General features: G+C 42.8%; 3 protein-coding genes across 5 annotated transcripts in view; 2 read left to right on the top strand and 1 right to left on the bottom strand.

Moving 5' to 3' along the window:
* Window positions 1–1,627, top strand: part of bs (serum response factor blistered) — a 29,600-nt gene extending 27,973 nt beyond the window's left edge. Inside the window, exons 3-4 of the mRNA XM_017074651.4 lie at window positions 513–882; window positions 944–1,627. Of these exons, the coding sequence (XP_016930140.3) occupies window positions 513–882; window positions 944–1,113 (540 nt within the window). The 3' untranslated portion in view covers window positions 1,114–1,627. The remainder of the gene's footprint in view (window positions 1–512; window positions 883–943) is intronic.
* Window positions 1,628–3,314: 1,687 nt separating this feature from the next.
* On the top strand, window positions 3,315–4,211 carry LOC108009838 (uncharacterized). The gene is made up of 2 exons (XM_017074526.4): window positions 3,315–3,738; window positions 3,793–4,211. The coding sequence occupies exons 1-2, from the start codon at window positions 3,630–3,632 to the stop codon at window positions 4,083–4,085; spliced, it is 402 nt and encodes a 133-aa protein (XP_016930015.3). The 5' UTR covers window positions 3,315–3,629; the 3' UTR covers window positions 4,086–4,211.
* mAChR-A (muscarinic Acetylcholine Receptor, A-type) lies at window positions 3,939–18,234 on the bottom strand. Of its 3 annotated transcripts, none has more exons than XM_036813334.3 (5): window positions 17,399–18,234; window positions 10,204–11,331; window positions 9,324–9,507; window positions 9,074–9,261; window positions 3,939–7,422 (listed from the first exon to the last, which is right to left on the bottom strand). In XM_036813334.3, the coding sequence occupies exons 2-5, from the start codon at window positions 11,160–11,162 to the stop codon at window positions 6,306–6,308; spliced, it is 2,448 nt and encodes an 815-aa protein (XP_036669229.3). In that variant the 5' UTR covers window positions 11,163–11,331; window positions 17,399–18,234; the 3' UTR covers window positions 3,939–6,305. The 3 variants fall into 3 exon arrangements, with proteins under 3 accessions (XP_036669229.3, XP_016930013.3, XP_016930014.3); XM_017074524.4 differs by having other exon boundaries at window positions 17,403–18,234; XM_017074525.4 differs by having other exon boundaries at window positions 9,125–9,261; window positions 17,403–18,234.
* Between the last annotated feature and the right edge of the window lie 129 nt (window positions 18,235–18,363).

Below are 18,363 nucleotides of genomic sequence, written 5' to 3'. Positions count from 1 at the left end.
CGCACAAAATGGCGATCGCATTGTTACAGTTTGCAATTATTTTGATTTATTTTTTGTTCGTCCCAGCGGTTCAGCCTGTGCTGGCACTAATCAAAATTAAAATGACGCGTTCGCTGCCATCCCATCCAAGGCATTCGATGGCCCGCACCGATCGCCCCGCTCGCCAGGAGAGCCAGAAATCAATATTCTAAATTCTTTAACGCGTGTGCACATTTAAGGCAACGCCAGCTCATTGAGATGCGTGCCGGCAAACAGCCTGGCCAGCACATATACGCAATTTCGCGCCATATTTGGTTCAAACATATTGGATTTTTTTTTTGTCATCTCGTCGACATCGTCGTCGTCGTCGCGTCTTTGCTCCCTGCACTTGGCTGGCATATAGAACAGCAGACCGGAGCAGTCCAGAGATCTCCCTCCCGATCCAATCCCAACTAAGCTTAGCCTTAAGATCAGCCCAGACCAGACTGTTTGTCTACATCGCTAATCGGGTGTCTTGGCTTGTTTCTTTCCAGGATGACCGATCGCCTACCTCGTCGGGCAACGAGTCGGATGACTCGTCGGATGTGGAGATGCCGGCGGAGGCTGCCGAGGTGGCAGCCAAGTCACAATCAGCCAGCAAAACAGAGCTATCAGCGCCTCCCGTTGCCGCACCATCATCATCATCTGCCTCATCTTCTGGCCCCAAAACCATGCCAGCATTGACCTATCAGACTGAGACTAACAACGGACCCTCGACGTCCACAGCCGCTGGAGGAGGAGGTGCAGGAGGAGCTCCAGCGGACAGCAAGTACGTCTACTCGGCTGCCTCGATTGCCAACATACCGCAAAAAATGCTGAGGCAACTCATACAGTCGGGACACTTGCAGCTGCACGCTGAAGAGGGTGGGTACTATGGAGATCCCTCCCCAAGATCTAAAAACTAAATACAATTTGCCCCTTTCAGATGGCAATCAGTATGTTACCATACCACTCAGCTCCACGGCGGCCAATCTGATCAAGAGCAACAAGCTAACAGCCTCTGGATCAGGACCCTCGGGATCGGTTCCGGGAACTCCAGTCAAGAGCGATCCCAGTGCCGAGAAACCCTTGACCATCAAACAGGAATACGATTAGCCCCCAGCTACGCTACCCACTGCTTATCCAATACTGAGAACTGCGTTTAACCACACTTGCCCACATCATCTTAAAAAAAAAGCATCAGCAGGAGATTACCATTACACACCCACTACTCTCTTAAAGTCTATCCAAAGTTTTCGCGTCGTCTGTAACGGATGACGATCGCCTGCTAAGTCTAAGTCATACTATATCTACTATATCGTATATATACTATTTTTTATACCTATACAAGAAAAAGTGAGAAGAGATGAAAACCCTGATCTGGTACCCAAGATGCCAGCGGCATAGCTACATACGTAAGTTTTAAAAGTTTTGCAAGTTATACAACCTAAAGGCATTAAACTGATATCGAGATGAACTATGATCGATGATTGTATGAGAAATGGATAATGGAAAGTAAGGATGATATGGATGTTCCTAAACCGCAGAGATCATGTTGCTTTGTTACTAGTTTATATTGTTTTATTATACAATACATAAATACATAATACTTTTTTTGCATAAAACCAAATCGTTGAGTGTGTTTCATTATAATGCAATGGGGCTTAGCCTTTTAATTTAAATCAGATTCACAGATTTCCTTCTGAACCAATAAATTTATGGTTCAATGAAGTGAAATGACACCAAAGCAGCAAATACCCACCCCAGCAATTATAGACAGCTACTTAACAATATATATACTACACATAGTGTGTATCTATGAGAGTGCTTGGATTAAGCACACTCACAAAAAGAGCGGCGGACAAATGCCTTTTGGTATTTAGCCGCTTGATGGATGTGTCCGTGGTGGGTATTGTGCAATTGATTGATTGACGACATAATCTTATTGACACTTAACCTAATTAAACGTCGCTCATTACTCGCTCATCGCACAGGTAGTCGCACTCGCCGTCTAGCACCTGTTACCGCTTATGGCCCTCGATTGGGGCTAAGGAGGCCCTTGTCTTCCCATTGATCTCTTCTGGGCGGAGGAGCGAGGGACGAGTACTTCCGCTTCGGCGGAGGCACTTTGCATGCAGGAGACCCACAAAAGGCCACAAAAGGCGCAACGTGTGGCACATACTAATGGTTGCCACTTGCCAGCCGGAGTACAATGGTTATATTTTAATTTATTTCTTATTAAAATAATAGCTTTCGAAGGAAAAATTATTCTTAACAAAGAATGTGGTATCTTGTAAAATATATTATATTTTAAATAATATCTGAATTAGATTGGAATATTTTGAGTTCACCCATGTACTTACTTGTTTACTAAAGAATAAACATATTCATGTTTATATCATATGTCGGACATATGTGAAATCACTTTTTAAATATTATTTTACCCAAGTTCCTTGACTAGGTATAAAATGTTTGAATAAAACCATAACGGGATGAAACATAATAAAAGTTATGATTTTATGAATAAAATCGGAAACCGGATTTAAAAATTGATTTCACATATTTCGACTTCCAATTATAGCTAAAACAACATCGTTTTTGGTATACTTACGTACGATGTTAAAGATACATTTTATATACAAAATTCAAACTGTTCTAAAAATATATAAGAAAGATTGAATTTAAGTAAATACAAAGCATATAGAAAAATTCTTTGAAGTACTTTTGTCTGGTATTGTTTGATTTATTATTTCCAGTGCTTCAAAAAATATTATTTTGGAAAACAAAACCTTTAGAATGCAGCCACTGTGCGTTGGCTAAGTGTGGACGACATGGGCGGTGGATTGGCACGCGCCGCGGCTTCCGTGGGTTTCGGTCTTCGTCTTCGACTTTGACTTGGTCTTCAGCCGGAAGCCGTTAGTTGTTTGGGCCATGTGGGCTTTTATGGCCAAGTGTCGACGGCGGAGACAGAAATCAAAGACTATAGCTGCCCAAGCAGCCATCCTACTCGTTGGCCCGGTCAAAGTTGAGTGGGTCACTAAACTCGGAGTCGGATATCGACGGTGTTTGCGAATGAAACCGCAATTAGCGTTTATTATGGCCAGCGGAGTTGATTGACATTTTGTGGGTTAGTTGGGGGGGGCGCTCATGTCCCTTTGTCTGTGTTTGTCCTGGCTAGCCGCTTCATTATTAACCGCACCCACGCAAAGCTCATGTGAATATTGATCCTGGTCCGCTGTCCTGGCCATACCGACGATTATTAATAATGGTCACGCGCGCGGAAAACTTTGCATTGCAATTTCTCCAGTAGTCAGTCGCCATCGCATTGTCCCGACAAACGGCTGTGTGTCCTGAAGGGCTGCCGGATACCTACCTTGGTAAATCCCAGAAAAATCAATACTAATGAGCCATTAAACGTGGCCTCAGCTGCAGTTGGCCGTAGTCTAATGAGCTGAACGGCGGCGGAAATTGAATGTTGGCTCTAACCAAGCGGCTGCAGCAGGAAATCACATCAGCATCGTTTTCAGCCATCTTCCCGCCGAACGGAAACGGTAAAGGTAAAGGCAACGGTAAAGGTAGTACTGAAACGGAAGTCTTAGGCGTAATGCCTTGCGCCTGAATGGTTGCGTAGCATGGGCTGCTCCGGCTCCAAAACCTCCGCCACCGAAGAAGACACCAAATCACAAAAGCCCGCTTCAGCCAAGTCCAATAAAACTAAAATGGCCGGCCACAAGGAGTACCGTGAGTTGGGACTTTAAGCCATTTAATAGGATTTCTAATAACCCCCTGTTCCAGCTGCCTCGGAGGCCTTTACCATTCCCTTGGAGAGCGATGATAATCCGGAACTGCCGCTGAATGAAACTTTGCGACAACCGCCGAAGAGGATTCAGCAAATGATGCAGGAGGCAGCCAGTTCGGAGCCACCCACTTTGGAGGAACTAGAGGACAAGCAGCTGAAGGCCGAGCAAAGACGTCAGGAGCTGATGCAGCAGAAACTGGAGATCATCCAGAAGAATACCCAAATGCTGATGAGGAGTCATGAGGATATCCCAGCCGAGTGCGAGGAGGAAACCCCCGAAAAGGACTAAATAAATACTTCTTTTTCATTCACATTTTTTATTGTTAGCTTTAAATTATATATGTATTACTATATATCGTAGTATATTTCCAAACAATTAGATTGTATGCAATTAAATCTGCTCTCTTCACCAAAATGCTGTCCATCTGTTCTTGCTCTGTAATCTGTAACCGGTAATCAGTAATCCTATATGTCAAACCTTTTCGCTGGTAGTCAAAAACGTGATCTATTCGTAATCGAGTGTCCGGCACGTGCCGAGATTATATATGTATGTACGTCTAAAGGCTATATGTAGGTATTTTGGATTGGTTTGCTCGACTCGCGATTGGCTTTAGTCGGATATATATTGTTTGCAGTTTGCAGGTTGCAGTACTATATGCTTCATTAGGATGTGTGTGCGTGTGGTTGTAAATCATGTCTTTTGGGTTTGTTGGTTGGTTGTTGTTCATTACTTCATATTAAAGGTCGTATTCATATATATGTACTTGTATATATCGTATCGTTTAGGTATAAATATGCGTATTGTGTCACAGACACTACAAATGTCGCTTTGATTTCGGCTTGATTCGCACTCGCAACCGCGTCTAGGCCCCCAAATTTTCATTTCCATTCGACTTGGATGAACGGGGGCCAACAATTTGTTAATATTTCAATTAGTTTTACCTACACACTCATTAAAAATGTTCGCTCCCCAATCGCATCGAATATATATCGTAGTACCTGGATGTCTTTTGCTTATACTGTATGTATTTTACTCTCTCATATGCTTTAAATATGCTTGCGGTTTATGTACTATTAATAAGTTACTTGAATTGGTGCACTTCGAAGAAGCATTTGGTTTAATAGCTATGAGTTGTGGTACGATTCGAGGATGTTGTCCAAAGAGATGGTCCGCCAGTCGAAGGGTTGGCCACTTTCAGCACAACCTAGTGTAAGGGTTATTTAAATACTATTCCGTCTAGTGATCCTGATCCCTGATCCTTGATCCCCGATCCCCGCCCCATGTCCTTGATCCTCCCTCAACTGGGCCATCTCTTCGACATACGCCCCAAACATATTGCTTGCGTTACTGATTTTACTCTTGGTTTTACATAGATCATGCCAATCCGCTCTTTTCGGATGGTTTCCTCGTCAGTTACAAAAGGTTTGTTCTTAGTTGTTGAACCATGGTGGGTTGCGTTCTTAATACATACAAATAATCGTAATTTTATACATACATATTCAGATATATTAGCAGGTATGTGTCTACAAATTGATTTGCACGGTTTGGTTTGGTTTTAAGTTTTTTAGTTTTACTTTTTAGTTTCTACGCACATGTACAAAAAAAAAACTGATTCAAACTATCGAAAACGAGCAGTACAATCACAATATTCCCCCTACGATTAAATACATGTCATATCCTATCATATCATATCCCCCCAACCTACACAACGAAAATCGAAACGAGAACATAACGTTTCCATTGGTTGGCCAAGATGCAACCGCCATTCGTTGAACTACTTTGAACTTGTATTAAAGCTTTTTGGGTTTCTGCCTCTCTGCCTTTCGCCGAACAACTTAAGCTAAATCATTTGCCATGTGTATAATAATAAATATATATCCTTATATATGTGTATGTGTATGAATTGCAAATCGTAATCCATTATATTTGTATTAAATTCTTCTTGCATCGAGCATGTGCCTACCTAACAGTACGTAAACGCCTAACAAAATGGAATCTCTCGCTTTTCGGGATCATGATCATCGGTGATAACTCTTTTCTCTTTGGCCAGGTGCGTGGAGGGTTGCCTTGGAAATAAGGTCTAAAGATTTCTAAATGAGATCTTTGGCATACTTGGAAGCAGTTGGTTGGCCATGATTGTGACAACTTAAAACTTTTAACGCATTCAGAGAAGGAAATGTGATCTGAGATCAAGAATAAAGTGATCTTAAAAGAAGAAGAACCTTTTTAAACTATCTAAGAATGGATTGATGTCCCCTAAAACCTCAGTTCTGGCAAATAAATATATGGCAACCCTCGCGGAATGGTAATGCGTGTATATAGTCGGGGGCTAGACATCAAAAAATCAGTACTGCTTGTCAATGGGTAATCGCTAAGCCTAGTTTTGGTTTTACTGCCTCCCAAAAATTGTAGCACACAACACATATTGCAACTACTAGTAGTTAACACCGGTTATCCCTCTAACTTTCTCACTGGCCAGTTGGGTAACTATGATTAAGTGTGAATTATCTAGTTGTAGACGCCGCGCACCATGCCCTCGCGATTCCGGGTGTGCCACTTGCAGGTGAGGATCCGGACGTAGGTCCTCCGGAAGGTGGCGTTGCACAGGGCATAGCACATGGGGTTGATCGTCGAGTTGATGTAGCAGAGGGCGTAGAAGAAGTCCCACAGCTCCGTGGGTATGCAGTCGGAGCAGGTGGTCAGTGGCTTGATGAGCACCAGGATGTTGTACGGCGTCCACGTGATGATGAAGCTCAGCAGGATGGCCGAGAGCGTCTTGGCCGCCTTCGACTCCTGCCGCTTTTCCTGCGATTTCTTTTTCTTCTTGGCCGCATTGCGGGCGTTCATTAGGGCATGGGCCCCGCCCACTCCGCCAGCGCCCACCGCCCCCTTGCCCAGCTGCTTGGGTATGACCTTGGCGTTGAGTAGCCTGGCATCGTGCTGGGCATGGGACATCCTCCTGCCGAGTGGCAGGCTGAACTCGGAGTCTCGCGAGGGCAAAGGTCGCCGGGTGGCGGCGGCGGCAGAGGCGACTGGCGGTGCAGCTGCCGACGTCGTCGTGGGCCCATCCTCGTGTATCATCTTGATGGAGGGTGCACAGTCGCCTTGCAGGCTCAAGGTTGTCGAGGCAGCTCCTCCACAGCCTCCTCCTCCTCCTCCGCCACCTGCATTGCCAGCTCCTCCTCCGTTGGCCGCATTGCTGGATGCTCCATCGGATGGCAGGCGGATGAGTATCGTGTACACCGAATCCTGGCTCACCGACCGTGAGTTAATGCGATTGATCACGGGCAGCGTGCGTGAGTCGCGGTGCGATGCATTTCCGGCTGCCCCACTTCCGTTTCCGCCAGTGCCGCCATTTCCATTTGCCGTGCCATTGCCATTGTGATTGCTGCTGTTGTTGTTGTTGTTGATGGCGCCATTGCCATTGCTGCTGGAATTCGCATTCGCAATCGGATTGCCATTGCCAGTAACCGCACTCATTTCCTGCAGCTGCGAAATGGAGGCGAGCGGTGGGCGTGGCAGCGGCGTGGGCGAGACATCCGACAGCAGAATGCTGGGCGGACGGACGCCGCTCACACTGCCGCCCATCGAGTAGTTGTCCCGCATCACGTTCATCGAGGTGCATCTGCGGTTCGGAAAAAGAGGGCGAAACAGAGGGGATATCGTTTGGTATTTTGGTTTCGTATCGGAAGCACGCATTAGAGTGGACCACTCCAAACGACACTGACAGGCAACAGGCAACAACAACAACCCGGGATGCAACTGCTCGTCTAAATGTGGCGCACTCAGAGACACAGGACACAGAATACATCATGCATGTGTAGAGTGCATTTCGGAATGGAAACAAGTGACCGGAAATCGCAACTTAAATCGATTACCCAGCCGAATGCCAGAGGCACACATAAATTGAAACGAGACCAGCGGTTAGATTTATGTGTCTATATGCATTGTATATCCTTAAAATGCCATTTTGGCATTCGTTTCAATAAAGTGTTGGATTTTCACATATTTTGTCGGCTGGCCTAAATGGCGACACATTTCAGATTCATCTAAATAGCTCATTTTCGCTAATTCATTTTGATGCCAGTCACAGATTGCATATGGAATGTATTCAGCTGTTTATTTTTGCTAATTATTCCCCACTGATCTATGCAAATCAATTTGCATGCAACTTTGTGGACTTTCGGGATTGAATAAATAACCAGTTGTAGCTAATGGAATAGAATTGTCAGCTGTTCAAATAAAAGTTCTAGAACTATAATATTCATAATAAATTTATTAAGTATAGGTACAAATTGATGTGTTAAAATGGACACAATAAAAAAATGCTTTACTCTTACATTCCTTTAAAAAAATGTACTAAAATCCAATAATAAAACCCAAACCTTAATAGAAAATCGTTTTAAAAGTCTACTAGTGTTACAGGATTTTAAAATTTTTGGACTAGTTATGAGTTTAAGTATTTATCTTAAGAAAAACCTAGTAACACAACCAATTTGTTAATCTCTATAGGTCTGAATGATTTTAAAGTCCTTATTCCAAGATTTGGTATACATTTCTATGTAAATGTGTACCAATCTATACAGGTTCCCCTATCAAATCTTCAATGTTTTCCCCAGCAGTCTATCAACAAGAATCGTTGCATTTGAAATTCAAATATTGCTCCTTGCCCGCAGGGGAGATTCGCAAACTACACCGAAACTATCACTTGGCCAAATCCAATTTCATGAATTAATTACAGCCATCGGAATCAACAAACTGGGTAGCACAATGGCCAGCTCCAGCTACGGCTCCTCTGGAGCTCTGGACTGTAAGCCTCAATTAGTTCTGTTTCCGTTTCCATCCCGATGTGTGCAGTGGTGCAAAGCCTTCCATCTACGTGGATTATTTTAGTGCTGGATGCTACGACTTTGATGGATTTGCGTGTGGATGTGGAGGGGATTGTTGAAAGGGTGTGGGGATGGGAATGGGAATGGGGCTGGTGCATCGTGGTGGCCAGTAAAGGATTGCGAGTGCTCTCTCATCCTGCTGGACACTTTTCACCACTGCCACTTTACGTTTGTGTGCACAGGCATTGGACGGAAAATCGAAGATACGTATGCATTTCTATATATTTGGGTGCTGGTTGTTTGTTTGCTTCTTGGAAAAGTGCTCTGGGTGCAATTGATGCGAGTCATACATGAAATACTTTGGGGTGAGAGATAGAGTTTTGGTGCGGTGTCGGCTTACTCGAAATATAGACGATTAAAGTTCAGAATTTTGATTGTTTTTACTACCTGGAGACGGAGCTTTGTAAAGGAGTTTCAATTGTTACTGGTGTTGCATACCCTAAATCAGAAGGCTCCTCCTGTTCGTAGGCGAAATCGTCGGAGTCCTCGCGACCGGAGTGCCACCACGCGATGCACCACTCCTTGACGCTGCCGAAGCAGGTGTACGATTTTTTGATTGTGTTCGTGCTTTTGATCTGTGGATTGGATTGCAGATTAGTATCCGGAAAAATAAGGAAATTTGATTAGTAGATCCTACGCTTGACTTGCGCGAGTGCATCCCATGGTAGCCGGAGTCGATGACCATGTTGGTCATGTAGACACTCTCCGCATCCGCTGAACTCTCGGAGCGTGGTCGTCGCCAGGTGTCGTGATCATTGCCACCCATTTGGGTGAAGGCCAGCAGGTTGCCGGGCGCGTGGTTGACCACCGTGTTCTCGTCACTACAAAATGGTACAAATTAAATATTTGATATACATATCACAGGATTTATTACTATAAATATTATTGTCATCGAAAAAATCTTTTTTTTTTAAGGAACCGAAATGAATTTTTATTTTTATTAAACTTTTTGGCGTGACATATGTATAAAAACAACCGGGGGTGCCACAAAAAGCACTAGGGACTTAAATTCACTTTTACAAGTAATTTTGGGTGTCTAAAAGTATGCAACAATATATTTTTAATTTACAGTACATTAAGAAAAACGACATTCCTTGAGTCACTGCTTACTGTTAGACACTTATTTCATACCCCTAGTTATTTGTGTGGCACTCCCGTTATTAATTTTTAAATGATTAACTGAATCTTAGGTCCAGCTAAATTTATATTAAAATAACAATAACATTTTTGATTTTAATCTTGTTTCAGAAGCACGTTTTATTTGCTAAATTGTTGAAACTTGCTTTAACTTTTAGCTTTACTAAGTAAGATCAGGTACTAGTAATGTAATAGCCATACATTTCAGAAATATTTTCCCCATTTGTATGGAAACTATATTTGGAACATACATATTCCGGATGTTACTTGGATTTTCGACGGTTGTTGAAACAGTTACAGAGTCTATAGTTTTTGATGTATTTACATTTAGGTTGGTTTTTAACCGTCTACTTGATTCGAAATCGGTTTCTGTGACTCACCTGCTGTTCGATCGCTTGCTGGAGTCCTTCTTGCCCGCCTGCAGGTTGGGCAGGTCCTTCTGCCGCTTTTTTGTCTCGCGCCATATGCGCCAGTAGAGGAAGCACATGATGGTGACCGGGAAGTAGAAGGCGGCCAGTGCCGTGCCGAAGGTGATGTACTGGTTGGTCTCAATGAACTGGATGTAGCACTCGTCCTTGGGCACGGTCCGCTTGCCCTCGATGTAGGGCCAGCTGTAGATCCACGGTGGCCAGAGGAGCAGGCTGATGCCCCAGGCGGCGCCGATCATCACAGCCGCCCGATTGGTGGTCCTCTTGGCGCGATATGTCAGCGGTCGTGTGACACTGAAGTACCGATCGAAACTGATGATCAGCAGGTTCAGAACGGAGGCATTGGAGGCCAGGTAATCCAGTGCCAGCCAGGTGTCGCAAACGATGGGACCCAGGGGCCAGTAGCCCAGGATTGTGGTCACCGCAAACAGCGGCATTGATATCGCCCCGATGGCAAAGTCCGCAATGGCCAGCGAGAACAGGAAGTAGTTGCTGATCGTCTGCAGCTGCTTGTCGATCTTGAAGGATATCATCACCATGACATTGCCCGCCACCGTCACCGTGCTCAGAATCGCCGCCACGAAGCCCATGACCACCATGGAGGCCAGTGAGTAGCGGGGTCCCTTCGTCTCGAAGCCCAAGGTGCCGTTCGTTTGATTGCCATAAATGCCGGAGTAGGGATCGTACAGTCCGCTGGCCGCCGTCGACGTGAGATTCTCGAGCAGGGCCGTAAGGAGGGTGGTGCCCCCCGGATATCCCGGCGCATATCCTGCAGGACTGCTCGTCGTCGTCGTGGTGCTGGTCGTCGTGGTCGTGGTGGTCGTTGTGCTCGTGGTTACGGTTTTAAACAGCGGCTCCAGTATGCTGGGCGGTCCGTGGGCGGCCAATGCCAGACTCATCACGGGTTCCATGGCGGATACGTGATTTTATCTGCTCTGCAGCTGCAAGGATTACGATTCGCTGTATCTCTCGCTCGCTCTATATATCTCTCTCACTCTCTGCTCGTCCTTTAGTTGGCCCCCATCCACTGCTTGTCCTTTTGGCTGCACCCACGCAAGGCGTTGGCCATTTTCCCAGACCCTGCAAGCGATAAAAAGGCGGGGTGTTAGATGGGGATTACAGAACGGTCCGACCGGAAAACACCCTAAAATAATTACTCAGATGGTTCTACATGGTTCTTCCCTTTGGATAGGTTAGGATGGAACTGTTATCAACTACAAACTTATATAACTTGACCCTTTTTATGATTACGGAACATTTTACATAAGGTAGTTGGCAAAAAGAATTTCCGCTTGCATTATTAAGGACACCTGTGTTCGGCTTAAGAAACATTTTGCGTTGTAAACTAGGATGAGAGCATTGTAAGCTTCAGAACTTATAGGGTCTTCTCTTTCCTTAAGCTTATAACATTTTTTTATTTACATAATATAATATATGCCATTCTTTTGGTAAGTTTTAAAAGTTAATTGAATTTGTACTTCCACTTTTACTATCCTGTGTGCAAAAGTAAAGTGCGCACTTTTGCAACAACATATTTAACCGAGTTTTCAGCACATATATCAAACTCAAGTATCAAAATTGCCAACTTTTCCTTTACTGCCTTATAGTTAACCTTTCAGAGGTCTAGTAACTTGGCGAATTTACAGCGCTTTGAACGACTGCAATAAACTTCAAATAGATTCTAAAGGATAAGCCGTAAAGTGGCGCCGTAGAAAATTATTAAATTAACTAAGTAGATGTGGAAATGTCAGACTATCTGGATGAGCCAGGGGAAAAACTTGCGGTGGATATAATTACCCAGATGAAGATTCCCAGCGCGGCATCCGGATGCAGCGATAATTACGATAAGCCAACTTGGGCGGTTAAGCACCGAAAAAGGCTTGAGCTTAGCGGTTATGGTCGTCTGGAGACCTTCGAGCCTGGGGCTGGGAAATGCATATAGACTCCCCCAGCGGATAAGAGCCATGAAAAAACAGAATGGCGAGATTTATGAGAAACTGTCCACAGCACTGGCCTTTGATATATCTCGACTTGGCAAGGAATCGTGGGAAAGGAAGCGAAATAATATATTTACAATGCCAGGGGCCGACTTGCTTTGTCCTTTCTGCAAAATGACATTTTCTGTGTGATTTGTTTTAATGGAAATGAAAACTGTAAATGTAAATGTAAATGTGAATGTGAATGAAAATGAAACCGGCTTGAATGCGTTTCCTTGGCAGGTCTCAGCCAGCAGCCACCCATTTCCAGGCGTTTTCAGCCATTTCAGCCACACCCACAACATTTGTTGTTCGTTTATTACTGTTGCCAACAATGGCAGTGGCAAAAACGACAAAAATAACAACAGGCCATGCAACAGTCGGGGAGAGAACTTGGCTCGAACAAGGAGCATCGAGCTGCGAGCTGCGAGCCCCGACACTTTGGCACGGAAATGTTCCAGGCGGCTTCCTCTGACACTTTTCAAAACTATTGATGTTGTCATTGGCCATATGCCTATACATATCTGGGTATCTGGGTATCTGCAAATGCGGAATCGGGGGGCCTGTTCATTTGGCAGCCATTGTGCGCGGCGACTTTGATTTGGAAAGTTTTGCACCAGCTCGTAAATGAAAAGCCACGTTACGCATACGCCATGGCTGCCACCTGATTGATAGGCCATGATACGTGTTGAAATGAACGGGCCACAATGAGATGTCCGTGATTGATTCGCATTCAATGGATGCGAAGTTATTGTGTGCTAAGCCTTTGTCGTTGGTCAGGGTGCTTTCTTCTCTATGAAATCCGGCCACAAAAGGGTCAAAATGCAGAAAACTAATTTACGTATACGTAATATTTAGCAGGGAAGCCTTTTTAATATTTGTTCCAGGCCCGTAATTAATGGCATTCAAAGCCAGAGGAGGAAATGAACATGAAAAGGCAAAAGTCAGTACACATAAACCTCTTAATCCTATTCAATTTCTGCTTCTTATTTTACGACTGCTCTCTAGCCTTAATTGCATGCTATTAAATGGGAGCTCAGAAAAGTAAATAGCCTGGACTGCATTTACGTACATTTGAAACTAAACCGTATATATCTCCACTAAATTGCTTAGCTGTGGATTGATTGGCCTGTTTTTAAAGCAAGCCCCTAAGTTTAAAGAAAACTAATTGAAAAATGTTTCTTCAAAAAGAAAACATTGCCTACTTTTATAGTTCAATCCCAGGAAACTATTTTGTTGTTTTGTAAGCATACCTATTTATTTACCTGGGTTTCGTTATCATTTACTAAGGTGTTTAAAAGTATGCAACAACATACTTTAAGTTAGGAAGTTTTAGGTATTTCTTACGAAAGACAACATTCATTGTAGTGATTCACTTAAATACTAGGTATTATTGAGTTGCTGAAATACGTTTTTAATTAGTCTTAGCCCCGAGATTTTGTGAATTTAATATAAGAGGCACTAAAGGACATTAAAAGCTGAAGTCACTCACTGTCACCGTATACATTGAAGTATATATACTTCCCAATCACATTTAATTCCATTATTAGTTGCTCTAAGCCTGCAATTAAATGGATTCTCAGCAAACCAAACAACCTGAACTGCATATATATACGTACATTTTCCAACTAAAGCGATTAAAATTTGATTGACTAGACTTGTTCCTAGCCCCCGATTTACAACAAAGAAACTTGAGTAGGATAATTATAGGTTCGCAGCAAAAATAACATTGCCAACTTTTAGGTCGCATAACTAAATGCGAACAAATGTCCTGTTTAATGCTAATTGCCTCAATTAATAAGCCAATTGAAATATCACATTTACATACTCGAAATCATAACTGAATTGTGCGCATTGATGGTTCAATTGACCTCTTGTCGAACGCAATCAATACAAATGTATAATTTCCATGGGCTCTGCTTTGCTCTTGTTTTAGGCTATTTATGGCTATAACTCCAATGGTTGCCCAATTAAATGCAGCGTTAACCAATAAATCAATCAAAATCCGTCTGTTTATCTCATTGAAAACACGCACACACGTATAAATCAATTGCAAAACAAGCTAACTGGTGAGTTGGAGATGGGCAAAACCAATGGGGCGCCATAAATTGAGCCGACGTATCGCATTGACAACAACAACCTCAGCAACAAATGGAGAGGGCAAAACATTTCCAATAAATGAAAAAAACAAATCGCCGGAGTCGAGTGTGAGTCGATACTACTGGGTTATCCTCATAGAGAGGGTTCGTTTTGTGTTTCACTTTTCGAGACCAGAGTAGTTGCATCGTTATTTCTCGGCTACGTGATTTTGACTTGGCCACGTCAGCTTAAGGACTTCTGGGGTGTAACTACACCGCTAAAAAATTATAATAAGGTATACTTGTTCTGATAATATTCCAAACATATTTGGTAAGTTTGAAAATACGAAGAACCTCATGTTAAAAATACTACAATCGAATTTCGAATATGTTTTTCTCTCTCCTATCCATAGTAATATTGTGTTTTTACTTCCTTATTGGTTTTAGACTACTTTCAAAATCGAAAAATACCATTTTCAATATTATTATTCAATGGTTAAACTAAAATATTTATGTACCATAACATAAATGAAACCTCTGTTTATCAAATTGATTGTGAAATTTTCTTTATCAGTGTATGTAGTTATTGGTAATCAGCTCCCCGATTTCGTTTCCCTTCTGCTAGCTGTCCGATTTATGTTACATTCAAATTTATCAGGCGACCGCTCCTTTGGCAAGTAATCGAATTGAGCTTCTTGTTGCCGTGCCTCGCTTTTTGGCTGCCATAAAAAAAGGATTTATGGATTTATTATCAAATGCGTCGGGCGCAAAAACACAAGTAACCATATACGATACACACACATTCTCATGCGTGAGCAACCTGCGACCCGCGAGGATTTGTTTTGCCATTTATTAGGCTATTTTTATGACACCGCCACGAGCTGCTGGAACGATGAAGTAAACACAGTGAGCAACCGCTAATCGAATCACATCTCAATTTTCAGTTCCCATAGTTCAGAATGTTTGGCAGTAAGTCCACAACCAGCTGACAATTAGATGCAGGTTTTGCCAATTGTAAATCTCCCTCTTATCTTGGCCAAATAAATTATAACGCCAGTCAATTAGTTGCACAGGGGATGACTGTAAATTTCCGTTCTATCGGGGGCCTACAGCCGATCAGGTGATACAGTTCTTATATGTAAGCTCTTGGCAACCGCTGATTTAATGAAAAGTGAAATATTGATTAATCACTTTCATTTGCTAATTGGGCTCTACCCCGCGGAATTGGCGGTATGTGTTAAATGGCAGCTTGTATATTTAAAAGGCATTTTATTGAATGTAAAGTTTTTAAAACAGTTAAGTGATAAATCCTTTTTTAAAATTTTAAAACTAGAACTTTTGTTTATTCTTCAATAGCCTATTTTGATATGTAAGGAATTGAAATGCATTTTTCATTGCATACTTTTAAGCTCCTTGATAAACGATACACATTTTAAAATTTACGAAACGAAAGGAACAACTTTATAAGTGGGCTCTATTAATATGTTTAACAGCATATCATAAATATTTTCCCATTTAGTGATAAAAGGTTTTTTAATTTTTATAAGTAGAGGTTTAGTTTATGTGATATTATGTTAGATCAACAGATTATTTTTAAATAGAATAGAATTTCAATGGATTTTTTCACTGCATACTTTCAAGCACCTAGATATGCAATACAATTTTCGAAATTCACGAACCCAAAGGAAGTTTTTCTCTATAAATGTGCTTTGTTCATAGGTTTAACAGCATGTCCCAAATTTTGTCTTATTTAGCCAAATTTCACTGCCTGCGAAAGTGTGTATTTTTGATCAGCTCATCAACAGTCGGCTTTATTTTGCATTGGTTATTCTCGTTCTCGTTCTGGTTCGCTACTTTTTATGCGGGCTCTGTCAACGCGCACACACACTGGCTCACGCCTATTTACACACACCCACTCACCCACCCACACACACACACACACGCCCTTTGAGAAAGGCAAAAGAAACGGAAAGAAAGAAAGGCCAGGCCAACTAGCTTGCATACTTTCGAGCGCCCTGTCTTTCACTTGGGCTCATTTCTCCTTTCTTTTCTGCTGGCTTATGTTAATTTTTGCGCGAGTTTAATTGCTTGCCACATGGCTGCTGATGCCAAGCGGATGCCGTTAGCTGTTAGCTGCTTTCTGTTGCCTGTTTTCTGTTTTCTGTTGCCTGCTTTTCAGCTTTTCCTCGGACCCGAGATGCGAGCTGCTTTGCTGCCTGGCTTGTTTGCGGAAATTAAATTGCTGGACTGGCTTTCACCTTATGCTCCGGCTGTCCGCTAAGCATATTGCCATGCGAAATGTACCCACACCGGGAGAAATTAGCTGAATCAGCCCTTTAACTCCTTTGGAATAATATGCCACATTTTAAAATATCTGTTGATTGCTTGACTCTTTTCCTAACTTCAATTATATTACTTAGTATCTGTGTACATATCAACCTGTTATAAACGATGAGCATACATTATAATAATCATTCATAATAATGATATCATATACAATTATCTATTTAGACATTATCATTATAACCCTTGTTCTGATAAGGTATACCCATATATTGGGGAAAAATGAAACCATGTCAAACTTTTAATTAATAGATTGATACAAAACAAACTAAATTATTGTGCTGAAACCTGTTCCAAAGTCCTTTTTAATAAATGGTTTTGCTAGAATAAGGATTTATTTGTTTTTTGCTAAACTAAATCTGTTGTTTTAAGTGTTTGTTTTCACTATAATTCCTTAAAAAACCACATTTGTAAAGTACTTTTTAGTTTTTAAAAGGTTGAAATATGTTTTGTTGGAAAGGACATGTAAGAAATGTGTTTCCCATGAAAAGTAACTACTTTCTGTGAGTTTTTAGGACCTTTTTCGCCGTGCACACTTTGGGAGAGGTTGTGCGAACTGGAGGGCCGTAGGTCGAGGGGGTGGTGGCGCGGGCGGTGGGGACGGAGGGGGGCCTGAGCCGCGCCCCACCGACCTACTCGCACAAAGTTTAATCAAAACGAGAGCACTGGAAACGGAGAAAGCAGCGCTGCCGACGTTGACTTCGCCGCCAACGCACACACACACATACACCATGGGGAGCTCTCACTTACTTACTTGCGCTCTCTCCCTCTCCCTTTTTCGCTTTCACTGCTCTCTCCTGGCGCTATCTCCTGCCCTCTTGCTCTAACCTATTGCTTATTTGTAAATGTTCCGTTGTAACGGTGACATCGCTGTGGTTGTTGTTGTTGCTGTTGTTGCTGATGCTGCTGTTAGTGCCTTTGTTTTTGTTTTTGGGTTTAGTGATGCTGCCGGCGTCGCTGCTTTGGTGTTGGTGTTGGTGTTGCTGTTGCTTTTGTTGCCTTTGCTGTTTCTGTTTCTGTTGATTTTGGCCATTTGCCGCTCCCAAAAGTATGCTTTGTAATTTTTTGTATTGTGCGCGCACATCTTCTTCTTCGGCTTTCTGCTTTCTAGTATCGTATCCTGCCGCTCCCTGCTGCCCCGCCCCTGCTCCTCCTGCTCGTCCTGGTCCTTCTCCTTCTACGCCTCTCCTTTTTGGGATCCACTGCCTGCTCAATTCATTTCGCCTTTCGCCAATTTTATTATACACAATGCGAACTGCGACGCCGACGTCGCTGCCTCCGTTTTTACTTGCGTGCCAAAAGTTTCCACATTTAACATTGTTGTAAATCGGGTTTATTATTTTATTTTATCTTTCTCTCTTTTTTTTTTTTTTTTTGCTATATAGACACAACACAACTCTTAATTATTTTCGCTGTAATTTATGTATTTAATTATTGCTTGTTGTAGAAAAATTCCCTTGCAATCGTTGGCAGCTTTTTTGCACGCGCTTTGTTTTTCACTCGATTATTAGCTATGATTTTCAGCGGAATTTAGAGAGAGGCTGTAGCGCACGTTGCTAAATCTCATCCGGGACTGAAGCTGAAAATTTTAGCCAAGGTATATAACGGTACGGAGCCGAGAGGAGAAAGAGCGAAAGCCGAGCAGCAGCAGCCGCAGCAGCAGCAGCAGCCGAGCATGAGAGAGAGAAGAGCAAAGTTAGAGAGCGACGGAGAGA

The sequence above is a fragment of the Drosophila suzukii genome, chromosome 2R (genome assembly GCF_043229965.1).
Source record: "Drosophila suzukii chromosome 2R, CBGP_Dsuzu_IsoJpt1.0, whole genome shotgun sequence".
In the NCBI taxonomy this organism is placed as follows: domain Eukaryota; kingdom Metazoa; phylum Arthropoda; class Insecta; order Diptera; family Drosophilidae; genus Drosophila; species Drosophila suzukii.
The sequence above is the reverse complement of the archived record's forward strand: the minus strand, read 5'-3'. Positions and strand labels throughout refer to the sequence as shown.